At 37.9% G+C, this 27,817-nt stretch overlaps 1 protein-coding gene across 4 annotated transcripts; it reads left to right on the top strand.

Annotated features, from left to right (window-relative positions):
* The first annotated feature begins 27 nt into the window (after positions 1–27).
* Positions 28–27,817, top strand: LOC105386735 (b(0,+)-type amino acid transporter 1). Of its 4 annotated transcripts, none has more exons than XM_038108584.2 (13): positions 28–182; positions 16,365–16,471; positions 18,382–18,478; positions 20,438–20,539; positions 20,850–20,956; positions 21,269–21,404; positions 22,437–22,562; positions 22,970–23,117; positions 23,844–24,071; positions 24,488–24,584; positions 24,900–25,049; positions 25,577–25,745; positions 26,291–27,817. In XM_038108584.2, the coding sequence occupies exons 1-13, from the start codon at positions 143–145 to the stop codon at positions 26,356–26,358; spliced, it is 1,575 nt and encodes a 524-aa protein (XP_037964512.2). In that variant the 5' UTR covers positions 28–142; the 3' UTR covers positions 26,359–27,817. The 4 variants fall into 4 exon arrangements, with proteins under 4 accessions (XP_037964512.2, XP_037964511.2, XP_011555656.3 ...); XM_038108583.2 differs by lacking the exon at positions 28–182 and adding an exon at positions 10,634–11,575; XM_011557354.3 differs by lacking the exon at positions 28–182 and adding an exon at positions 15,661–15,844.

Below are 27,817 nucleotides of genomic sequence, written 5' to 3'. Positions count from 1 at the left end.
CCGCAAAGAGGGGAAATTATTTCCAGCGAGCTGGCAACCCAGACATAGGCTAGCCGGCACCGCGCTGCCCGCGTTTCAGCTTCAGTCTCGTTTGTGACATGAAAGGGCGCATTCTGATCCCCTCAGCACGGTGCCTCGAGCAATGCATCACCATGGACAACCGCCAAGGAATGCACCAAATGGTGAGTCTTTATTTACCTGTTTCAATTATCAGATAGATTTATTAGTTGGTTCGAACGGGCCGCGACGGTCATTAGATTTGCATTAGACACCATCGCTCGCCGGCCGCGTGCGAATCTTATGTGGGTTAATTTTTATAAGGTTAAAACTAAGTGTGTTTGTCTTTTGTTTTATTATTTTTCACTAAGACCTATCAATGGTTTTAAGTTAATGAAAGGCGTGTAATCTTGTACCGATTACATTTTAAAACGCAGTCAGTACCTACACCTGAAAGTAGAGATATATTTTCTGCTTAACTAAATGCAGTCTCTTCTCTCTACTCTAATTATTTTTATAAACATTTAGCAAACTTCCTTATCCTACAATAACCAATGTAGGTACAATGTATGTTATGTACCTACACTCATAATAATTATGATGTGTGTAGGTAGGCAGTCTGCCATACTGATGGTCTTGATTGTTTTGATTGAAACATCTCCTTCAATTAAATGGGGTTAGGAACATGCTTTTAAATTTAAAATAGGGTAAACTACCCTGTTGTTGACACCCCTCCATTTATTGACACAGCGCGGAATAATTAAAGAAAACAAGACAACGCTTCGTTCTATTTAGTTATATTTATCTTTGAATGCAGTAGTAATAGTTATTCTGTAATGGTAACACTCGGCAGTCATTTTTACAGCAATGGCTGACCAATAAAACATAGACAATTCGTGCCTTTCCGTTGCTTCTTTAAATTCCGCCATCTTGGATCGCTTTTTGCAAAGGACAGTGGCTACTTTAGGAATAAATTTGCTAGTATTTCTTTAAAAAAATGGTTAAATTTGTTATTTGGACTGAAAAGGGAACAAAATTCCTTTTCCATTTCTTACCTCAAAAACCACTTATTTTCGATTTTAACTTCGAATTTAGGTGGTGTCAATTATAGGTAGCACTTTTGGTATATTTTCCTAATATTGACATATTGGGTCAATAATTGGAAGGAATGTTTTTTGTTTTCATGCTAATATTTTAGCTTTTTCCGGTAGTATATCCTATAATGATCATGTTGGCACTATTTAATCATTTATCCAACACGAATTTCCAATTCATGACACAGTGTCAATACAGTGAAATCCAATTATCGACATAGTGTCAGTAATCTATTTCCCTATTATTGACATGTCTATATATAGGCAAAGTGTCAATAATTACGCTCATAAACGATAAATATTTTTATGGGAGCTTACCATAAAAGTGGCAGTGAGAAGTGAAGCAGAAAAAAAACTTTTTCTGCTTCACTTCTCACTGCCTTTCTGCAACCTATATGAAGTTGTCTGACTATCAGGTGGCCTGCCAACTGCTCTACGTCCACCTGTCATCATTTTGCCTGGCCAAAAGTGTCCTGCACACTTCCCACCCAGCTGAATCCACCTCGTAATCTGTTTAAACTGGGATTCTGACCCGGCGGGTAAACAATTATCAAGATAGGTGTTAAGATCCACAAAATTTAATGATATCCAGCTGTATCGTTCGTTTCGATTGGGACACTGGATATTACCTTAATCTTGAACATGTTTATCTACAGGCCAACCCTCAAGGATGCTACGTGTAGTTCTGCGAGCATAAACTGGAGATATCAGAGGCATATTCATGATTCTTCATCAAAATAAAGATGCGACAAAGCTACACCACACTTTTTCTTTGGCCTTTCTCTTCCAGCAAGTACTTACCAGGTCTAAGATCAGCCTCGGTCCTGACGGCCAAAAAGCATGCTATGTCACGCTTGTCTGTTCGTTACCTCCACTCGAGAACTCGATTACTCCAACTGTCTTTCTTCTTGGGTGGCTGGCCTATTGGCATCTCAAATTGGATCTCTGATGGATTGATTACACCAGTTCAGTCCGCATTACGACTTTATATCGGTGGACCTGTTAGCCCAGCTGTGACCACGTTTCTGAACCATATGGCATCAGCAGCAGGACGCACTAGCTGGAACCTTTGAGAAATGCCCAGGAGATCATGAGACGAAGCAGCCTAACTCAGTGGGACTAGTCTGCTAGCATTAGCATTAGATGCAGTATATATGGTATGTCAGATAACTAGCTGATGACTTATGGTATGTGACACTTATGGTGTTTCAATATATCACCGTGATATACCATATAGAGAACCGGACCCATGGTACCCTCCCAAAGGTTTAATTCCTGTTTAAAACAGTTTTTATTACCTAATATCAAGCATGTCAATAATTGGTACAGGAGGTGTCATAAATTGGAAAACCCGTGTCAATAATTGGAAAATAGGGGTTCTTTCAAATTTATAGCTGATAATAAAAAACTAAGACTATAGGGTCATTGTTTTGTCAAAAATATTATTAATGAATATACACCTGAGACCGCTACGGAAAAAATACCACAATACTAATATTTTATGCGTATTTATGGCCAGTTTTGCAGACGACTCGTCTTAAAGTGTCAATAATTGGGTAGTTTACCCTACGTTGTGAATATCGCCAAGCGAAATACCTACCTACCTAATACTTACTATACTGTGTTTGAATCGTCATGATAATAAATAATAGGTACCTATAGCCTAGAGCATAATGCAATATACCTACGTAGGTATACCGATTTACTAAAATCTCTTCTCTTTAGGATAGACCTACTCACGATAGATTACCTAAAATAGCAAAAAATATTGTTAAATAATTAAATATCGCATTTATAAGACTGTATTGTAAATCCTTCTCCCTATGTCTTATTTTTCTGTTAGCTGAAATACAATAAGTACTTAGTACTAGTTAACTGATTGATTACCACCATCATAACATATAAGTAACATAAAATTGTCATAAAAAAGTGGTCAAGTTCCGTGAATCCAACTACGCATAACGTCTATTTAAATTGAAATTATTTACTGTAATTAATCTTGAGAATTGGCGACAACCACTCCTACTTACTACAAACGACGTATAACTATGTAGGTACTTACCATACTCATATTAAAAGATGGCATTCGTACCTACTTAGTATACTCGTAGTATAAATATCCTATAGCATAGTCATGTGTTTATATTAAAGGGTCGTGTAGTGTAAGACATGTTTATACGATGGTATGTGGGTACCTATACTTGATCTTGTATATCTACGTTGATATACACCTGCGTACTAAGATAAATATCTACACGAGATAATCCTTTGATCGCTTGATTTGAATTTCACAACATGAAATAAGACCACCGGTACAAAGTTCAACGGTTTTCTTATTGAATGTAATTAGTAATTACCTCTAGTGCTACGAAGGGCAAGCGTAGCGTGGGGCGCCCCTCGGTCCCCTGTAGTGGCTGGATAACGAAGACCATGGACATAGTGTTGTGGGACACCACTGTCCTGCTCCTTGGGGGAGGCTTATGATGTTGATATAAATCCTTTTGCCTAATTGCTCTACATACACATAAGCATGAAATTGCTTACGATACTTTTCAAAGAGACATATACGGGTAGACGTAATAGATCTAGGTACGTCTCCTTTTGCCACTATTGGCAATACGATATGATCTCCTGTCCTATTCACATGGTAAACATGCTAGTGTGACCTTTGCGGGGATCGAGCGTGAACTTGGAGCCTGCAGGGTTACTCACGCACACGCACTCACGCCTTGTACTAATGTACTCCCTTGCGGGGTAGGCAGAGGTGCATTGCTGCACCCACTTTTCGCCAGAGTGTTATGTTAGTCCCAATGTAATAGGGGGCGGGCCTATTGCCATTTTACGGGCACATCCAAGACCTGAGAACAAATATCTGTGTTTAAACAACTATCTGCCCCAGCCGGGAATCGAACCCGGGACCATCGGCTCAGTAGTCAGTGTCACTAACCACTACGCCATTCGGTCGCCGGTCGTCGGAGGGTTACTCTAGATTGACAAAAAACGAATGAATGAACGAGAGCTGTTAGGCAATCGATACGTTTAATGCAACGAGGAATAGTCAAACTATAAAGTCCTGACATAAAAGAGTGCGATTTTGCTAAGACTTTTTATGTTCATCAGTTATTTACTTCCTTTTACATAAATTTTAAAAATAAAATACCGATTGATTATGGATTTTTAACGGATTTGTCCTTTAATAAATATAACAGACCGATTAAATACGATCTTAAACAATTAGTTAGGATCCTTCCGTTTTCATGACTTTATAGTTGGACTGTAGAGTCGTGGTTAGTTCAGAAGCGTTTCGAAACGTAGTTTTTCGCAAGCTAGAGTGACCCCCAGTGCTCAAGTTCAATATGATTAAAATGTTTGCTCTTAAACATTCCATCTGGCTATTCAAGCACGGTTGGCAATTTAGCATGGTATATTGGTTTAGGTATACGCTTAATTATTATTATTTAGACCTACAAGATAAAAAGTTAATTCTATCACTACATTATGAATCGTCAATTCTTCACAAGGTATTCGTATCTTTATTTTAGGCTGACTCTATTTTAAATGGTCAAAGTCGTTGTTTTGAACTCTTTATTTGTATTGCATTTGAGCACATTTTGTGAACACCGTCTACCTACTTATAAATGAAATTTTCAGATTGAGAAGATTTTACAAAGCGGTTACCGTCCTACAATTTCATTATAGTATAGTAGCCAACTATTGAATGAAATGTTTCATTATGAACATCGCGTAGCTAGCCCGCGTAAACAGCCCTCTTACTCCTAATTACCCTGGAACCTTGTTACTCTGGCTTCAGCTGGCTCCACAGGCTGGTCCTCGGGAGATGACGCGACGCATGCGTGGACGGTATTGATTCCTCTGCCGAATCGCCCCGACAGGAGATCGCTGTTTACCGAAAATACATTTATTACAACGATTGCCGGCTATTTTAGATCCGTCACGCGAAGGACGGAAACAAACGTGTGACGTAGCTGAAAGTTTTGTTACCAAACTTTTCTTAAGTTTTGTCTGATTAATTATAATAGTGTTACGATAGTTTCGGTATAAATTCAGACAATTTCAAGGGCTATCAGATTTTTATCAACATTTAGTTCTGCATAAGCTCTAACGTTTTCAAACAGCAACAACAATAAGGCCCGCGCTGCGCGCACGTTTTTTAATTAAGTATTACGATAGTACCTATATGGACAAATTTAGATTTTTAAAAGCTAGCATATTTTCGTATTTAATTTCAGCAGGTGTTTTTTTACTCATAACGACTAAGACCACTTTTCTAAACGGTTGCTGAATGGACTTAGCTGTCCCTCACGTAACAAAGATTTGTGTGCACTCAACTTTCCCAATGAGTAGAAATACTTTAATACATGTGCTTACTAATATGTAGTAAATTCTTGCTTATAAGAGTACTTTGTGAAGAGTACACATACTTAAGTAGATAGATTGGGATCGTGACGTCAGACGGAGAACGGAGCGGCTAGAGGTGACCTTGAGCGAGCTTTCAGTTAGCGAGCTTTCGCTGAAGTCGGATTTCAGAGCGGATCTTTTTCAACATTCAATTAAGCTTTCGGAAATTACTTTCGAACGATTTGATGCTATGAGTACTTTATTCCGTGATTTTCTTTGAGTTTATTTAAATGTAAGTAGTACTTACGTGAGTACGAGTAAATTACGGATGTAAGTATTAGTTGAGTTGAGAGCGACAAATTCAAACACTAGGTAGAGGAGCCTAATTGTGAATAATAAATGGTAATAAAAACATTATTAAAGACGCTATGACGACTAAGCGATCATTTCTTAGGTACGTATGGTTGATGTAGGAGTCAATCGGAACATCGGAAGAATCTAATATAGGGTACCTACCTACACTCACGCGCAATGAAAACGTTCCAGTGAACCTAATTACTTCCAAACGGAAATACAGCCCATCAGAATATTACCAACTAAATACCTAAGTTAAACATTTTGATCAAATTCTAAATTAATTGTTTTAATTTAAATAATTTGAGTCGACTTTTATAAGTGCAACTTTTTAATTGCTCGTTAATGTAATGATGTATCTAACTACTTATTTAATTTTTGTAGCGATCATATTCCAATGATCCGCAGAGTCGAATCTCGCACCTCGTGACATCGTTCGCAATCTCAGAATAGCTGGCCGTCGGGTCTAATTATACATTCCGTCTCTACATGAGGTTTATTCGATGTATACGCACAATTTCTAACTTATCTACACTGTATCTACTCTTTACGCTTGCCCGAGAGAGCTACGCTTGCTTGTTTATGTCGCCCTATCGTCGGAAGTTGCTGTTTGTTACATCTCAGATAAGGGTTCATGGAATTCTCGGAGGAAAATGACAGCCCTATTGATGATGAAACATTTGATAGGATTTAAAGTGCCTGAAAAAGTAGGTACCTGAGGTAAACACTGTGCATTACAAATACGAGGAAAGTAGAAAAACACAGGATTATGAATGACAAAAATAGTTACTAATTAAGACTCCCTCACCTTCCCTTCAAGGTAGATATATTATATATATCATCAGGTGCTTCGTTTAAAAAGGTTCTTAATTACTAAAAAATCATCATCATTCATCGTATTTTATATGCCAAATAGCACATAGCAATGAATCCAAAATTATGAAATTGTTTGCAAAACTGAATGCCAACAAATAACATGGGTCATTGTTTCGTTCTGCGCCACATGTCACGTCGTTGTCGTGCTGACCGAAGCTATAAATGGTCGCGGGTTCATATTCACTCGATTCAATTTCACGTTTGATCCTAATGGCGGCTCCTCTTGTATTTCGACACGGCTTCCACTACAACATACAGTTGATGGTGGTCGCGGGGCACGTGTGTCTTCAGTTTTTAATTCTCTGTCCATATAGGTAGGTACTAACCTGATTTAGATCTTACTCTTAAAGTAACTTTCTACATACTTACTTACTTAGCAAATTTGATGCGATCGGATGGCGTAGTGGTTAGTGACCCTGACTGCTATGCCGAAGGTCCGGGTTCGATTCCCGGCTGGGGCAGATATTTGTTTAAAAGACAAATATTTGTACTCGGGTCTTGGGTGTTGATATTTAATATGTATCTATCTATATATTTGTGTAGATATATCAGCTGTCCGATACCCATAACACAGGCTCTGCCTAGCTTGGGGTCGGATGGCCGGGTGTGAGATGTCCCCACATATTATTATTGAAAAAAAAGGCAAAGTTATACGTTATAAACTTATAAAGCCTCAACTTTTGGTCGGATATTAGCAACTAACAAATAAGTAAGTAAGTACGTACACATAGGTACTTAAGTAGTACATAATACGTACTTACATTAAATGTAGCAGATACTTACGTTATAGGCAATTTAATATAAGCGCATTATCTCTACTGAAAAGCTTTTATGCTTTACAAAGCTCCGTTCGATCTAGTCATCAAAAGGCTTAATAGAAGTGGGGCTCTACACAGAGCTTATTGCCTGACGATAATAAGTAAGTAGTGGACTCATGGTTCTATTGAGGTCTAGAGAGTCAACATGAGGCGCCAGTGCGCGGCCAGGATCGATAGCACCGTAGAGGTCGTGTGAAGGTCGGAGCAAAGAGGACAATTGCCTCCATCAGAATATATGAAGTCGTTTCCCTTTGACTTTTGAAACAGTTGACGGTTGGGCGGTGTGCCCTAATGATTGCTAAGTTGAAAAGATTGGGATTGGTGCGTAAGTGGTCATTGGACTCTTGTATTCAGTGCCAAAGGGTCACAAGTAGTCACAACGTACTGTCTGTCTGTTTTCTCAACCAATATCTTAACCATAAGGTTGGGTTTGCTCTCATCATGATCTGCTACAACAAATCATTGGTTTTCAACGGACCGGGTTCAGAGATTCTACTTTAGCTTGAAAATTTGCATTAACAACTTGACATAAATTGACACTAATCGATAGGTGTGACGTCTTCGTCTTTCACATGTATTTCACGGATAACACTTAATTAGCGTGTAAGTTAAATTGGCAACATGGTTTCCAATTAGGTGCTTGGAACAACAATACCCCCTTTAGATAAGTGTACAACGATAATTGTTGGACTCGCTCTAATTTTCACAATATACATACACCAATACATATCAACGACGGTGCGGCCGTCGTAACTCTTGACCCACGAGCGCTGCAACAATCATCTATATAGATGCTGTGGCCAATGATGACACCAATAGGTATACTTACTGAGTAGGTTAGTGTTACCTACTCATAAACATTTGGAATTAGACATAATATTATTAGAGAATTCATTAGTGGAGGGCTTAGTTGAAACGAATGAAACGGTAAATAAGTAGGTATGTATGTACGTAAATAAGAGTAAGTGTAGTTATAGTTTTAATAAATAAATGTATATCACATTCGCCCTATTAGTTACTCTGATTATGTTCAGTGCAGTTAATCGATCAATGTAGATTATGTTTATTTACGTGACCAACATTATCTGGTTCATATCATTATCATGTCGGAATCGCGTTTTATGATTGTTCTATTATAGCCGAAACAAAATGAAGTACCGAGTAACCTACCGGAGTGTTGATAATTTGTATTGAGTCTGAGCTTTAAGCAATTTGCCAGATTTTGCGAGTTATTTCATTTAACATTCTGGTGGTTACACTCTGGTTATGGCAACGGGCCATGCCTATTTCTTCACGTGATTGTCTTCGCTTCTAGGTACGACTCAGGTCATCACCCCTACTTCAGCTAGGTATACTCGTATTGCTACCCGATGCTAAGTATACACCACAATTGGTGGTTAATCGATATTTACCTACTGATGATGACCATCACTAGCAGAGAAGCATAAAGTTATAGTAGGTTTTTATATTGTGGTCGCTTATTATCTTAATTCTATGAAGTTATATTGTAGAGACACCGAACGATTACAATGGTTAACATGCTTATACCTAACCATAACAATTAACTAATTAAACTCAAACATCAACTCTGTAAAATGTTATTGGTTTTTTTATATCGATTCGAAGTGAAATGCGACCGATTCGAACAATAACACTTTGTAGTTGGTCGCGAGCCAAATCACCTCTCTTAGAGCCAATCTACGGACCACTGCATTCTTATGAGGATCAAAAATAAACTGCTATCCCTACAATAGTTCGTCCAATAAAACTGATCCGTAATGGAAAATTTCACTCAAATTGAACTGTTTTGTTTTGACAAAATAGCTCGATAGCTAAAACGAGCTATAACTTTTCAATGAATAAGGGGATAAGAAGATATCTAAATACATATTTAAATTAAGTTAAAATCTTCTTTGTGTTTGCCCATAGTAACGTGACGTATAACCATGTACATATCTATGGGGAAGTTTTTTTTGCGTATTTCCAAAAGTCTCAGTAGGTACAAACGTAGTTACTTGAGATTGACCGTTTGTGTCACCCCTTTCGGATTAGCATACCACTTTTGGAACATTCTGTATAGAATCATGACTAAACACCTTGTGTATATAGATAGAGATAGGCTATAGGTAGCTACAACGGTTTTGTTTCAGAGTCTCTGATAAATAACCATCCGGTTAGTCGTAGGTGGTTGCAGTCACGTAGCACTAAAATATGTATAGCAATTATACAGTGAATTGGAACTGATTTTTTTCAGTTACCAAAACCAAATAAATAGGTTTACGGTTTACGCACTGTTGCTTCTTCAATACATCGCTAATTGGGATAATAGTATCCTATCAATAGCATTTGATTAGTCAACTACACTCACGGGCAAGGAAAAAGTTCCATTGAGAAAATCAACAAATTACTTTTAAACTGAAAAATGTAACTTAATTACGCCTTCTTTTACGGCGCATGAGAATATGACCAACTAAAAACGCAACTGAAACATTTTGTACAAATTTTCTATTAAATGTTCATAAAAATTGGGGTTTCTTTGTGAGTGAAGGTACTTAGTGTATTTTATTAGAACAATGACTGAAAAACGAGCCTCAATTTCTATAATTTTTGTTGTTTGTAGAAGAGAGAGAAAAAAATATGAAAAATAATCTATATACAATGTTCGTGACGTACACGATTATCCTTCAGATACTTAGTTATAACTACATTATTTCTAATCCATATACCTATCTCCCTCATCATTACTTTATTTATAACCGTATATCGTCTCTAGTAGATATTTACAAGAGGTCCGCACGGACTCTGAATCAATAAGCCGTCCTTAGCAACAGTCGCCGATGTTGCATCAGCAGAGAACACAGAGGAAAACCGCAACGCCATTCGAATATGTAACAATTTTCTAAGAAAATGTCTTAGAGATATGCTTAAACAAATATCACATACTTACTTACTTACTTATTAGTTGATAGTAGGTAGGTAGTATAATAGCGCCTAGAAATATTGCTGTAAGTACTTAGTAAAGATTTATTCAGGCGGTAGGTAGGCAGGCACCAAGACCCTACACAAACACGAGTTCATGTAATATGTCATGGCAAAAATTATAGGTTACAGTTTCAATTGTAATTACAGTAGTGTTCATTAATATTATATTTAGAAAATGTAACCGCTTTAAATACTAAACTCGTACCCGTAACAGGTCAAATCTATTAATAATAAAATAAAATGGACTTGATTATAAATGTCGTAGAAAGGTTTCGATTACCTATCTATGTTTCAATAAACTTCTACCTCAAGTAAGTGTCGGTATCACTATCATCACCCTTTCTCAACCCCAATAATTTTCCTGGTCACGTTGAATAGTTAAACAGAGGTGCATTCACGGTCAGGGTTCCCAATAGCATTATTGATTAGCCCTGATGCATGACGCGGCGTGACGTAGCGCGGGCGGAGGAAGGTGGAAGTAGTCAGCAGTCGTGTCGTGCCCATTGATCGTGGGGCGGGCGGGCGGCGGGGCGGGGGCGGCGCCCACGTGCTCCGCAGGCCGGGAATAGACAGTCCTCGCGCAACCGTCTCGGGCTCGCATCGCCCGCTTTTTCTCTACAAAAACTTTACGTCTTACTTTTTTATTTTTACAACAAAATTTTCTTAAGCAAAAAATAGTTTTTCCCAATTTCCATTTTCTATCTTCTCCGACTGAAAGACTGTGCGGCAACAACAAATAAATTAACAATTAGACACATGAACAATCGCGTCAATTAAAGCAACAAAGTATTTAAAAAACAAAGTGATTAGTCTAGTTCTAAATATACAGGGTTCGGGATTAGTGTGTGATAAGACGGCGGTGTGACTGACGGGTCTCACGGGCCGGGTGGCTCAGTGTGGTGCGTGTGTGGGGGTAGTGCCTGGCTGCTGCTAGCGTGGCGCCGGCGGTGGCGGGCGGGGCTGCGCGCGCGCATGCCATGCAGGGCCCGCTGTCTGCGCTGCTGCGCGCGGCCGACCCCGCCGAGACTCACGACACCGACAAACTTCACAATGGTCACAATGGCATCACTCCTGTACTGGTCTTCTCTGGTGAAGGTTACTATCAGACTAGCATTATACTCTTGATATTTTATTTATTTCGTGTCAGGTGGCAGTAGCCGAGAAGGTGGTTTGAATAAAATTTGACCAATAGGAAGAAATCACAAAAAATAAACTTATAAGTAAGTACGTTGCTCTACCCACAGCTGTACCCTTCGTTCATCGCAGAATCTCAGGCTGAACATCCCTGAACATAAAACTAAATTCTACAGCGAATCTTTTACTGTCCAGGCCACATTGTTGTGGAATGATTTACCCACACATATCAGACTTGCGCCTTCGCTAGCATCATTTAAATCCATGCTGAATAAGCACTACAATAAATTATTATCTTTGCCAGAATAATATTTATTTATAATATATTATATATTTAAAAGTATGTATATATTTAAGTATATAAGTACTCAATACTCAATACTCAATCTTTTATTGCATCCATAAGTTTTACAGGTATGTTGTATGTAGTTTATATTACCTATTACTAGGTATAGATTAGGTATATCATTTTATATAATTGTTAATTTTTCCTTTTATAAGTTATGTTTGTAATTTTTTGCACTTTCCCCTTTTCTTTCTTTTGTATAATTTCTCTCCTCCGAGGTAGTCTGGAAGAAATTACTCTTAGTAATAAGGCCGCCATTTGTACCGTCTATGTTGTGCATATTCTATTGTAATTTCTGTGTTTGTGTGCAATAAAGAATTATCTATCTATCTATCTATCTTAGAGTGTCTTATAATTAGAATAGGTACTTGGTCGTATTTTCGGTATTCTAATTTGAAACAAACGAATTTCAAAAATTAAATTTTATTTAAGTAAGTAATCTGAATGATTTATATGTAAGTACTTATTGTAGGTACTTAGTTCTGCAAAAACATGACGATGACGACAATGTTCATGTTAGCTTTACACATTACAGACGCCGACGAAATACAATATTTGCCTGCACAAATAAGTACCTACTAAGTAGGCAGTAAATAGATCATTTACATACCTACGAACTATAAGCACGTCTTCAAATTTTTTTTGAGGTATTTACAAGTATTTCCAAGGATTGTACGAGTACTCACCAAACATTGTAAATCGTTATTTATTGTAAAAATATCTGCATAAGAAGTATTTTACGTATGTTGTTCTAGAGATGCCACGAATATTCGGCAAGTATTCGGTATTCGGCCAGTTTTTTCAGTATTCGGTATTCGGCCGAATAGTAAGTAGTATTCGGCCGAATACCGAATACTTAAAAAGTAGCAAATGTCTTAAAAAAAAACAATTTAATCGAAACATTTTAACTTTCAAACAATAATTAATTGCGAAAACCTGAATACAACGTCAGTATTTTTAATATCTTAAATTAATTAAAGGCAAATTGTGATGAATAAAGACAAGTTTTTCGGAATTTGTTCGTAAGAGACGATTGCGCGTTTCTTCATAAAATATACAATACCTGCTACTGAGACACAAGTATTTTTCAACAAAATATAATAGATTTGGCTACTGATTCGAGTTCGTTGACCACCAATTGTACGGATCTGCCATAAGATTAAGAAAAACACTCTTTAAATAAAACTTCAACTAATTGTATTATACTGGATCACCTGCCTAATATTCGGTGGCCGAATATTCGGTATTCGGCTGAGAGCGCCGGCCGAATATTCGGTATTCGGTATTCGGCCAAATCACTATTCGTGGCAACACTAGTTGTTACATTCGTGCATCCTGCTTCCGTTCCGTTCCGTTTCGTTCCAAAATCTAATTTTTGTTTCTCATTCACCTTCTTTGCGGGATAACCGGAGCAGTGCTGCTTTTGCACCCACCTTTCACCAAAGTCATTTTAATCACAATCACAATTACTTAGTAAATACATAAGTAGGCATACTTAATGTAAGTGGGGTGGGAATATCACAATTTTTCAGTTGGTTTCAAGAACTGAAAACTAATTAGTTTAGTCGTCTGTGAAGTATGGAGTAAATAAGAAACCTCAGCAGTGTTCTGTATTAATATAAAGATATTATTGAATACTAATTGTAAATAATATAAAGAACATATAACGTCTTCCTAATCTGAGTGTTTAGGTTAATTAGAACAAAATAATATCACCGGTGAAATCTACATAAGTGCAGCAATGCACATTTTCCTTCACGGATAAGAGTAAATCAGGAAAGCGAGAGCAAAACTGTTAAACAGGAACAATAAATATTAGATCAAAGTAAATATTTAATTTTCAGGCCGTCGTCATAGACTTACTTAACTTTTGGAGGCACGTGATTTTGTCCATGACGCGTATCTTCAGTTTTGCGTCACAGTTTAGGATTTTTACGGTATAAAAACGTTTATTGCACAGTTTTGTTATGCTTCGTTTTAGGAACACCACACCTGAGGGTCAGAAATGTCTTATAAGTCATAAATGATACAATATGTAATTCATGAACTAGGAAATGCTAACTTAACTAGGTACTAAACAATCTTCCGTCCCAAGTAAATTAGTACTTAGATATTTTTTTTCGGAAAGTAGGATAAAAATTCGTAAATGAATGAGTGTAGAAATAAGTAGGTTTTTAACTTTGCTAAGGTACGGTCATGTGCAGAGAAACCTGACTCCCCTCTCATAGTAACAATGCTTTTGGGAGGCAAATCCGTCGTTGCGCATTGCGCAAGTATAAACCGCAGAACATAGGGTAGCGCGAATAAATGAAACCTATGCGTAGATATATTTATAATTCATAAATTACAAGATTTTACAAACAATGCAATGAAGCTTTCAGAACGTTAGCGTAATGCACGTAATTCTTGGAAGAAATCCAAAAGACACCGGCCGGCTAACACGATTATATACAAACTTCAGCTTATTGCACAATTTCAACAAGAAAAAAAGCATTCAGGTAAACTTTTTCTTAAACTTAATTAAACATGTTTTAAACTTCCGATCTGTGATGATGATTTAGGATGACGTTGCCCATTATGGTTCTGAAAAATCATCGACACCGGACGATTGAACTCGTTCACCGAATTATACCTAGTCCTCGAAAGTGCTTCATGGAGAAACGAAATAATATACTTAGTTCCAGTCTAGTGCTTTCTTTCTAGGTCTGTAGTAAATACACTTAACCCCTTATTCATAAAAAAGTTACTGGACGCTTTAGTTATTTAACTGTGTTGTCACTCTCTGTCAAAGAACAAATTGTTCTCTGTCAGAGAGTGACAAAACAGTTCATTAGCTAAAGCGTCCAGCAGTAACTTTTTTTTATGAATAAGGGGGTTAGTTGGTAGTTTTGGCACTCTCGGGTTTAGGTTCGAACCTACAATACCGGAAAAAGCCATCAAATAAAGGACACCTACTCGTATTACGCGTCAGGTACTTGTCCTTATAAACAATGTTTGGCACTTTGGCACTATATCTCAGCGTGCACTAACAATTAAAATCATTGGCAATGGCATTGCGCCGTATCTTGACACCCCAGACAACATTAAAATTGGTATTTTAGTGCTCCTCTTGTCTGTATGTTGCGTAAAAAAGAGTTTATTATTCACAGTTGGCCCAATAATTTACATTTACAAAATAATCCCTGGGTTTCCTAATTGTAATAAAAGTTTGGAGATTGTAGACAAGCCAATTAACGCAGCGGGTAGGTGAGCTTCAATTTCGGGGCTAATCTAGGGGGACTTGGCAGAAAATTTATTATTTATGTTGGCTCTTGATTTGTAAACTTAACAAGTTAATTTTTATTGCTGTTAATACTTAGACAAGCAAAAGGTACCCTAGTGGTACTTACAGGCATTCCAAATCTTTGCGTAAAAACGCTACTACCATAAAATATTCTACATATTTGAATTATAAACAGTACCCAAACGAGGATATTACCTATTCATTATAGGTAAAGTACTCTTTATAATTTATAGTGCTACTTAGGGTAATCCCACATGTATGATCTAATGTTGTCCAAGTAATCAATAGTCTATTAATACGTAGGTTATAGGTATAGACGACGGCCTTGCACAAATCGCGTAATGAATGACACACTAAACTTCGATTTATATCAGGCAGGAACAATAAAGATAAAGGAAATCGACAAGCGTTGTTCACATAGATACCTATCCAGATAGCCTAAACACTGCAGTGATCCTGCAATTTTTATGTTTGATTCTGGAAATTTAAATTAAGCGAGCATTTAATGTTTAAATACAAACTGTGTTTTCTTTTATTGGTGTTAAATTACAGTAATCTTTAATGTCAAATAAAATAAATTTGGAAAAAGAAAAAATATTGTGTGAGTACTTATAATCTAGTGAAAGACAGTGAACCCTTGAAAACTTCAGGATTGAGTATGAGCTTTCAGTAAACTTGGTAAACGCACCCCTGACCCACAAGGTCTAGATTATCCGGAACAACTAGGTCAAGTCTAGGCCACAACTGCATACCGAGTGTGCCAGCTGTTACGGAGAACCAAGTTTACAGGCATTATGTAAACATAGCTGTAGATAACTGGGTATAATGTTATCATCAAAGGAATTCCTGGAAGTTCGGTATTCGTAAATGTAGAGGTATTTATTATGAAAAGCATGTTTTAGATTTTTAACGGATCTTGCCTCAAATTGTGAAAATAATTTAGCATAGCATCATATAGGCCATATCATAACGTGGTTCCTGAGGGAGAATTCCTATGGCTGACGGCTAAACCACGCGAAAAAGGCACTTGCTCTTAGTTTTATGATTGGTGTTTTTTAACCATCTCTCTCATGCGCTTGTCTCTGATTGGTGCTCTCCCTCATGCGGTGTGTTGTCCTCAGGGGGCACACACGAAGGCGGACTGGTATGGCGCGGCTGCTCCACAGGCCTCGACGCCGAGGACGGCGCGGCGGGAGCGCTCGGCGATGGCCTCAACCCAGGAGACAAGGTAATAAAAGCTCATATTATTTTTCTCCCTCTTCTTAGAGTGTCGGTTTTAAATATTAAGGTGGACAAGCGTTTTTCAGTGTGATGGAAGTGTTTAGATTAGATTTAGATGTTGGTCGCTGACTGGCCAGCACGGTATCCGTAAACCGTACAGTTGATACGTCACTCGGAGAGGCTTCTTCTTGTAGTAACTATGTGACCTGACCACACAACCCGGATTGATGCAAGGAGTCATTGCTGGATGCATATAAACTTACTGAGGGCTATGCGAGTATTGTCAAAATAGAGTTTACTCTACTTCTCTATGTATGTAAGTAGCTACCTATAAAAACATGATGAATGTCCTCATATATTTATGTAAAGTATTGTTAACGTTATAGGTACATAGTCATAATATTGTAAGTACTTAAATACATAAGATTTATGAGTAGCGTCCACAAAAGTAGGTTGCAAAACCATTTTTGATATAAGTATTTTACTCTCCATTCGTTAGGTATGTTTAGTAAATTCTCGTTATATACCTGTCGCATGCATCTGGTTTAATCTCCTGTTTGATTGAACCGCTAGCCCGTCCATCGGATGACGCTATTCAGTTGTATGACTAGGCCGAACGTTGATTGTACAAGCGTCACAAAACGTCCAACTAGTTAGCGGACTTAAAATCAGTCAGGTGGTGAATAAAACAAATATGGCGTCTAACAGCGAACAGCTGACACAAAAACCACTTGTATTGTTTTTTTTTGCAAATAAATTAGCTTTAAAGTGCGTTATTTATGTTAAAATAGTGTGACAACATGGATTTACCTATTATTAAACCGCCGGCGGATAATTTCAAAGAAAAAAATGTGCTGAAACTGGATAATTATGAACAACAATATCAAGGTACGTTTATTGTTATTGTTTAGTTAATTTGTGAGATGAGAGCTTTGTAACATAGTCTTTTTGTTGAATCTTGTCTGGTCATGTTCATCCTAACCAGACATTACAAAGTTGCTATACTATATCCCATTTAACGACTTCGCTGAATAACTTTCAGTCAAGACGTTGGACGTTACAGTCAACCACTTGACGAGTTGTTCTTTAGTCATTCAACTGAGTAGCGTCATCCAATGAACGGGCTAGCGGTTCAATCAAACAGGAGATAAAACCAGATGCCTGCGACATACCTACAACCACAAGCTAAAGTGTGGTTGTAGGTATCAGCGTTTAATGCGCCATTTATCCACTCCACTGAGGATACTGCGCGCTCGGCTCAACAAGAATTTATTATCTTCGTTTATAGTTGCCTCTTAAATTACAATTTGTCCCTTACGATGCAGAACTAACATATCGGGAGGGTTACTCTATACTGACGAAAAACGAACGATAAGAGATGTTGTGCAAACTGCACGTTTAATACCACGAGATAGAGTCGTGGCTCACGCAGCAGCTCTCCCAAACTTCGTTTTCCGTCATATAGAGAGACCCCCCTGCATCTATCAGCTATTATACTAAACACTCTTAGCCTTGAACGATCGTTTGCTAGGCACTAGTCAGGGCAGAAGGCGAAGTTTGCGAAACCGAGTTTTCAAACTTCGCTGAATTTCTAAGTAAGCAATCGTGCTTTGAAATTCTGCAGCGTAAGTGCTCTGATTTCAAGTGCAAGAATGCATTTCACGAGAATATTTGCAGCAGCAATATAAAAAGTATTCAAACATGACCTAATCTAGACATAGCTATGACGAGGAATGTGAATATTAAACCTGTATTATGACAATTATATTCTGCATGCCTAGGTATTGTATAGGGCATAGGGTCTCTATTTCATTGGAACTAACACAAAACCTCGCCACCGTTATTGCTATGATGATAAGATTATTTATGTAGTATGCCTAAATACTGTAACCACATGGTATATTTCATATGTTTCAGCTGGAGGGGTCGGACGCAGCTGCGGACGACCCTGTTCACCTCAAGAGACGGGTGGGACTCTTCAGTGGGGTGGCTCTAATCGTCGGCACCATGATAGGTACGACCTACTTTATGATCATTTACGTAAGTAAGTTAATTATTGTCGGCTGAGCATAAAAATAGATTTTAAATATTCAAGTTAGTACATACTTATGTAAAGCGTCTACTTACGTCTTTATAAAATACAATGTTTCATATTAATTATTGTCTGCAATAAGTATATATTTTTTTGTATTGATAAGTTATTTTTGCCTGTATTTTTTATTGCAGCAATGAATAAAATTTGCATACTTTTAATGAAACTGTAAATTTAGTTAGATTTTTCATCCATTTTTCGCATAAGTAAAAAGTAACGTTAGTTTAAGTCATTCAATGCATTTTCACGTATGATTATGCAAATTTATAACATTTTGTTCAGAAATACATAGATATTACCTAAGTCCACTATTTATAAAAGATGGATTCAATACCATTTATTATACCTGATTACCTATACAGGGTGTTGCAAAAAGGGTATATCAAGCCGAAACCAGCATATGCAGCATGTTATATCTAAGCCCGGGAAAGAAGTCACAATCTCAAAATACGTTACCGTTTTTGAGTAATTAACGTCCAAAGTTTTACTCGAAAACTGGGTACCAACAACCCTATCGTGACACAGTGACCTACATATCAACGAGTGTCAACGACCTTATAAAATCACGTACCTATGGAAACCGATCCGTTCATTTTTAAATATTTTATTCTTTAAGCCCGCGCTACACTCGCGCCGCGAAAGCGTAAAATGCGAGTTCACGCCGGTATTTATTTTTACTTGTCTCTAATATTACGTAAATAATAGACAGTGAAAAAAAATACTTAGTAAAACTATTTCTGTTTATTTAATTGGGTTATGAAATCCGACGAAATAAAAATGCCGGAAACGGGAACGGGTCTTCGACTTACTAGTTACTGGCAACATCGTAGTTAGTTTATTTTCTCTATTGGCAACAAGGCAACAATATGGCAACGGGTGGAAAAATTGCTTTCTGCTTTTTTATGTTTACTAAATAATATTACTAGTAACTAATTTGGAAGTTCATAGGAATAATTATAATCGAGATTCAGTGCGGATTTAAACATTAGCATAATTAAACCGAAACACTTGGAACTTACACAAGTCTGACCGATTTAACCTTTTTCTCGTGGTTCAAGTGTTTTGTTGTTTTTCGTGTTAAGTATTACTTCAAAACAGTTAGTATTGTGAAAGTGGAATGTGATTAATGTGATTATTTGAGGCTGCGGTGGTTCATCAGATGTCTGTGAAGAGTTGAAGATGTAGTGTTGTGTTTGTTGTGGAAAAGGATTGTTGTGAAAATGGATTGAACTTTGGAATTAACTAGGTATGTTTTTCTTTGATTGTATCCCAAGAATGTTCTTATTGCAATGTTTCAAAACTAGGGAGGTAAAACGTACAAATTCCAAACATACTCTTGTGTTTCTAATCAGTCATATTTCTAATTTGCGGCCTCCGATTTATCATATGTTTTTGAGGTTATGTTTTTGTTTACAATAAACACGTCAGCTTTTGACGTAATGATATTAGAACGTAGGGTTGCCAAAAACGATACAGACTAAAATATGGATTAAATTTTGTATGGGACGATAAAAATGTCGTGCGCCCGATTCCAACATCGAAAACGTTATCTCCGGGATAAGTTGTGTGGACCCATTTCGGCTTAATATACCAATTTTGCAACACCCTGTATACTTACGTGAGAGCAGTAGGTACTTATTATTATTTTACCCGTATTGTTGTATTATAATAAGTAAGTATATTGCATTCAGAAAGTACTGTATAAAATCATAATGAAGCTAAAAAATATATATTATTTAAACTAAAATTGCCGTTTACACTAATTCGATATACCTACTTAGCTACATTTAAACTTAAATCTAAAATAAAACAATTACTCAACAAATGCATAAAAAGTAGCGTAAATATTCATGTTACTCACATGTGTTAATTATGTTTCAGGATCTGGAATATTCGTGTCGCCCTCTGGGCTGCTGGAGCGGACGGGCTCAGTGGGCATCAGCTTCATCATATGGATGGCGTGTGGTCTGCTCTCTCTGTTAGGTGAGTCAATATTACTTCTGTGCATCTAATACATTATTTACAATTGTATGTATAGATAATTAGATAAGTATACGTAAGAGTAAGTACGCGTAGTTAGGTACTTAAAGCTCGACGAACTTTTTTGTTTGTGTAGTACGAGAATTTACGGCGACAAACGGGCGAAAAAAGCCGTCGAGCCGCGTACTTACTCGGACATCTATCTGGCCCTTTACTACTACATATATACATAATTATATTATAGTGGCGTTCCGCTCTTCTTTTGTTTCCTATTTCATTGACCTTTTCAATAAGTGCGACACTAATTCGGCAGGCGCATTGGCGTATGCGGAGCTGGGAACCATGAACACGTCCTCGGGCGCGGAGTACGCCTACTTCATGGACGCATTCGGGGGACCCCCGGCGTTCCTGTTCTCTTGGGTAAGTACCAAAATCTGAACAAAGTACAGAACATTCGATTAGGTTTTCCATTGATGTAACAACGCCTGCCGCCACTCATACTCATTCTTATGAACTTCTAAAGTAACCGACATTTTCGGATTCAAGCTTTTAAAATCTACTGCTAGCTGAAGAGCAGAACACCGGTGGGGTAAACGTAAACGAGTGGAGACCTCGGTGGGCCACGATGGTAATGATGATGTCCATTGCTTTAATTATCCGTTTATGAGTAGCAGCCCTTACTCCCAACTGTGCCCATTCTGGCAGTATTTGACAACCCCGGTTCTGCTCCAGGTGTCGACGCTGGTGCTGAAGCCGTCGCAGATGGCCATCATCTGCCTGAGCTTCGCCAAGTACGCGGTGGAGCCGTTCGTGTCCGAGTGCGAGCCGCCCGTGTCGCTCGTCAAACTCGTCGCTGTCATCTCTATTGGTAAGGGTGGATGGTTTTTAGGGTTCCGTAGCCAAAATGGCAAAAACGGAACCCTTATAGTTTCGTCATGTCCGTCTGTCCGTCTGTCCGTCTGTCCGTCTGTCACAGCCGATTTACTCGGAAACTATAAGTACTACAGTGATGAAATTTGATGGGAATATGTGTTGTATGAACCGCTACAAAAATATGACACTAAATAGTAAAAAAAAGAATTGGGGGTGGGGCCCCCCATACATGTAACTGAGGGATGAAATTTTTTTTTTCGATGTACATACCCGTGTGGGGTATCAATGGAAAGGTCTTTTAAAATGATATAAAGTTTTCTAAAAAACATTTTTCTTAAAGTGAACGGTTTTTGAGATATCAGCTCTCAAAGTCGTAAAAAGTATGTCCCCCCCCCCTCTATTTTTATAACTACGGGGTATAAAATTCTAAAAAAAATAGAGGTGATGCATGCTAATTAACTCTTTCAACGATTTTTGGTTTGATCTACTATCTACGATTTGGTATACTATAAGAGATTTATAGTTTTTGAGATAGGTTGATTTAAGCTACGGAACCCTTTGTGCGCGAGCCCGACTCGCACTTGGCCGGTTTTTTTTTTATGTAGCTTCTGTTATGTTCTATTGCAAAGGCTGTCCTCAGCGTTATGTGCCCCAGTAGAGTCCACACGAATTTTTATACGATATATAAAATAGCAAGCGTAGTGAGGGAGTCCCTCTAGCACGCTGGACCGACGACCAGCAACCGACCTCAATAGGTAGCGGTGGATGAAGGTGGCCGAAGATAAAGTGTGGTGGGACAGGCATATGGCCAGCACTGGGCGATTGAGGTCTGATGATTTTCCGATGGTGCCATGAGAAGATCACTACGCGCGTTACATTTTGTTACATCACATTCATACAGCGAAAGCTTTCACCTACACGCTGTGCAAAGTCTGTAACTAGATAATCTGCATCCCAAAATATAACTGAGTATATTTCTGCACCATTAATTAAATATTGTAATAGTTATTACTATTGTTGTTCACAGTGATGATTCTGGCAGTGAACTGCTACAGCGTGAACCTGGCCACCAACGTGCAGAACATCTTCACGGCCGCCAAGCTCGTCGCCATCGCCATTATCGTTTGTGGAGGAGCTTATAAATTGATATTAGGTAACCACTTCCTACATTTTTACTAACTGATGTAAGATGAGTTATTCTCTATTTGTGATTATTTATTTACTTACGTAACAATGATTACCCGCTCACTTCATCTGCCTACAACATGATGTCATTTAAGTCCATTGCAGTGAAGAATTGATACCATCTGAGATCAACAATCGCGTGCGGCTTGAGTCTACATCGCCTTCAACCAAAGCTTTCTAAACTCTTTAGCCTGAGCTAGACATCCCTCATTTTAATCCACAATCCACCCCGGTCATCGCATCGCTACGATCCATTACAAGCATAACAATCTGACTCAACAGCTGCAATGGACTGAGCACCCATCACCCGCCAACATCCCTATTAACTAAACAGTTTTGGAAGCGACTGACGGTGGTTGTGTCCGTATGGTGCAGGTAATACGCGACATTTACAGGAGCCAAACTTCGCCAGTAGCACGGCCACGTTCGGCAACATCGCCACCGCCTTCTACACGGGCCTGTGGGCCTACGACGGCTGGAACAACCTCAACTATGTCACGGAGGAAATTAAGAATCCGTCTAAGTAAGTGGGATTTGTTGTTTTCTTAATGGATTTTAATGATTTTAGCTTTACGGCAGAATTATAACATCTACTTATAATAGGATAATAATACCTATAGTAGGTAGTTGTTAGGTAAGATGAATATAGACTATTTTACTGCAGTTGATGAAAGCTATCACGTTCCCGAAACTATTTAGTATGTAGCTAGCTGTTTAGTATCTAAATTTACTGACTTTTAGTAGCATTTGTAAATTTTCACACATTTTATGCACATACTTTGCATTAAAATATTGCTTATTTGATTTATGTTAGTGCCGAGTTTCGTTTTCTGACATAAAACGGCTTGTCGGGAAAATAATTTACAATTGCTCTACATTAACATGAAAATGGGACTAAAGTATTAATATTTTAATGGCTTGTGAAGACAAACATTAGGTACATTAAAGATTTGACCTGACTAGTTATATGCTTCAATATACGATGCGACAAAAACTTAACAGCCACAAACGACGATATAGAGTTGGATTCACTTAAGTTGACCAATTTTCATGTTGTCTTTACAGATTTATTAAAAAATGCAACGTTTCGTGGATGGAGCTATCCGCTGAATCCGTCTTATGTGCTTTTAAAGCATGCTAAGTCCCTATTATTATTTCCCCATTATTGGTCATCTTTCGTGAATCCAACTACACACGTCCGATAAGTAAAGCTAACCAACAACCTGCTCACCCAGCCCTTACCCAACAGGAACCTGCCACTAAGTATAATAATCGGCATCCCGCTCGTCACTCTCTGCTACGCGCTCGTGAACGTGTCGTACCTGGCGGTGATGTCGGTCAGTGAGATGACGGACAGCGAGGCGGTGGCGGTGACGTTCGGCAACCGCCTGCTCGGGCCCATGGCCTGGCTGATGCCGCTGGCGGTCACGATATCGACGTTTGGGTCGGCAAACGGCACGCTATTTGTTGCTGGAAGGTAGGTCTCCCTACTCTCTTTCTATCATAGTACTTACCTACAACCTATTGATACATGTGTAGGTGTGAGTCATGATATGAGATCCTTGGATTCTCCGGGGATCATATACCTATACGCCAGTCTCTGCCCTATTTTGTAGTGTATGAATCATACCGGGCAGTAGAGTAGGTATTTCATTATGGTCACCAAATCCAAAGAATCACTGTCTCAGTAGATTCAATCAAAGAGGTGACTCTTGATGCGCATCGACAGGAATTATAGCTTCAACACAACGAACATACGACGTCTTATTGCCAAATTGTACACCTATCTCTCCCTCTCTAATCGCGCGTATTGCTAGCTCGCATGTCACCGATTCGCAGTTTTTTTACATACCTATTACTTACATCTCTTTTTAAAGTTTATTTAACTTCCAGGTTGTGCTTCGCGGCGTCGCGGGAGGGGCACCTGCTGGACATCCTGTCGTACGTGCACGTGCGCCGCTTCACGCCCGCGCCCGGACTCATATTCCACGTGAGTTGTCTTCTTCACTCCTCTACATCTCGATATTTTGCAAACGAATTTCTTCGTTTGGAAAATACCTCTAGCCTATAGAGAAGCAATATACTTGAGCTGTAGACAAAAACTAACTTTTTCTAGTTCTTTAGGGAGGTGTTATGTGATTGAATATGTGGCAGTTGTCGGACGCCAATCTGACTGGCCCGTTCCCTACGCAGACTGGCTAATACTTTCAGCACGACGATACACCCCATATAGTATTAACTAATACGCTACCAAGCTGACCTAATAGTTTAATTAAACTCACCAATGTCTCTTATTACCCCGCAGTCGCTGATAGCGGTAGCGATGGTGCTGTACGGGACCATCGACTCGCTGATCGACTTCTTCTCGTTCACGGCGTGGATCTTCTACGGCGGCGCGATGCTGGCGCTGATAGTCATGCGCTACACCAAGCCGCATGCGCCTAGGCCTTACAAGGTGATTAATTAAATTGATTGGCATTATCATAGAATACAAATAAATATACATGTACTTATTGAAAAAAAAACATAAAATGTATCACGGTAAAAGTTACATTTTGATAAAGTGACCCAAGCACCTAGTTCTAACTAGCCTAACTAGCTCATCATCATCTGATAATAATACTCCACTGATAAAATTATTTGTATTTGGTAAAATAAATTATTATTTGTATTTAATTAATGATTTTTCCTGGCTCTGTATCCTCGGTCTTTTTCATCTAGTACAACTAAGGGGATATTCATCTAAGTTTAGGCTTGCTTTTAACGTTCTGAAACTTTCACCAAAATACAGTTTTGAATATTTTTAAATTAAATAAGTACCTACCTGTTGTAGAAAGTTAAAGGGGCCTGACTTACCTTTACAAATACACATAGTACCTAACTATCATTATCAGCCCTAACAGTTTCATGACAAGACAACCCACCTGTAGGCTCCAGGGACTGTCATCATCAACTCTAGTTTATAACATCTCTTCCTCGCAGGTGCCGATAGTGATCCCGTACCTGGTCCTCTTCGTCTCCACATACCTGGTGGTGGCGCCCATCATAGACAAGCCGGAGTGGGAGTACCTGTACGCGGCCGCCTTCATCCTCGCCGGCCTGCTGGTGTACCTGCCCTTCGTCAAGTGGGGGTACTCGCTGCCGTTCATGGGTAATGTCTATGTCTTAACTATATGAGTGTGAAGAGTAAATGATTATGTTTATTACAATACAAGTACAATCAGCTGCATAAGTAGCTGTACGCTTTTATACCTTGTCAAACTCACAAACTGCCTACCAAAACATTGTTAGTTTAACAAACTAACAATGTTTAACAGTAGCTAGTTTGACAAGGAACAAAAGTGTATAGCTACTTATGCAGCTGAACGTACATGTAAGCTGGGTCACCCAGGCCGCGTTAACCCTGTACCATTAGTACTGTTTTGTTGCATTTCGAGACAGTAATAAGTCCACTTTTATAGTTTATTTTTACTAAGTAAGTATATTGAGATCGCGTGGATGAGCTTTATCACATAAGTGAAAGAAAAGGTACTAAAAAGGCGATTTATTACTGTCTTCCTCTGAAGTACAGATAGGTATAAACCATGGTGTTAGTTAGCAGCAATGTGTGTGGTACATATACGAATGCAATGCAAAACATATAAATCATTTAGTTAATTGTGTGCTTTACTTACTGACCTATTTTTTTCTTTTCAGATAAGATAACAGTTTTTCTTCAAATGGTGCTGGAGGTGGTTCCGACATCAACAACTTTCGAATATTAGTAGTCATTGCTTGACTTTAAACGAGCAGTAGTGACGAACATTTTATAAGTACCTAGGTAGAGCTACTTAAATACAATACATACTTAATCTAAAAAGTACCTATTATGCAAATTGAAATGCCCCTCAAAATTATTAAAGTAATGTTAAATGAGACATATTGTTATAATTTAACTGACTGATGTTGTAATTTTTATAATTTGGAATTAAAATTTGATATAAAATTGTCTTTATGCAATACTTTCACAAAATGTTATGTATTTTATACATTTTAAAAGTTGTCAGAACATATTATTTGTCATTGATGTAATAATTACAAATATTTTGATTATAATATTAATAATGAAGTATTTGTGTATTGTTGCCAAATGGCGTGGGTATGTTCTGTTGATATTGTGAAGCTAGCCATAATCTTCTCATCTCATTTCGTTAGATTGCACGAATCATTCCTTTAATAAGGGCTCGCACATGCTGAGATTGTAACCTTTTTACATTATGATAGGTAAACGTATCGGGGTATTAGTCAATTGTTTACAATCGATCTCTGTTTAATACTGCACAAACTAATGTTCAATTTGTTTACAAAATTAAGATGATTTAATTTTAAAAGTCTTTATGTCGTCATTTTGAAAGACAAATCTCAGCTGTGCACAAGACCTGTTATTGTAACTATGAGTGATTGTGCTAAGCTCATAGTATTTAGCTCATCATATCATCCATAAGGAAACCTTAGACTCAATTTTGCATAGCCAGGTGTTTTATTTTTTATACTTGTACTATTTTAATAACTTTGTTATTTTGGGAACAGCTCACAGACTTCTCGAGAATATTTGTGTGATTATAATATTAGTTATTTCTTTATTACCATGCTGTTCCCTTTTTGAAGACTTAAAGTGTGCAGAATATTAACATACTTATAGGTTTTTGAGTAGCGAGCGGTGGAGGGGACCCGCGATCGGTATAATTTGGTCCTATCATTCCTTACCGGGGCGGCCGACTCCATCCGAGCCAATGTTTTTTTTCATTATGATTTTATCTCTTTTATTATTATTACTCATAACAATGTTTTTGTACAAAGTTTTTTGTTAGTTGCAGTGCCGTAGCCCAAGGTGTAAAAGACATAGTTACCTAAATACTAGCGTAAATACTACACATTGCTTGTAGTTATCCAAGTAGTGTGTACCTAATTGAATTATAAATATGAATATCTAATGTTACATAGTAGTGTATGACCTACTAGCTATCTATCTAACTACAAAGTAATATCGGGCACACATGAGTACAGACATAACGATGTGATATTGTTATGGGTAAAAAACTAATGGTTTTATTTTGTGTACAGAAAAAAGTTAAATATAAAATACTATGTACTAATGTATAATCTCTGAGAGAGAAAATATTTATTGTTTGTTATACAGGATCATTGGAATAAAATAAATTTTAAATAAAGACAGAAAATATT

Source organism: Plutella xylostella, chromosome 15 (assembly GCF_932276165.1).
Source record: "Plutella xylostella chromosome 15, ilPluXylo3.1, whole genome shotgun sequence".
Taxonomy (NCBI): Eukaryota; Metazoa; Arthropoda; class Insecta; order Lepidoptera; family Plutellidae; genus Plutella; species Plutella xylostella.
This window is presented reverse-complemented; position numbering and strand designations above follow the sequence as displayed.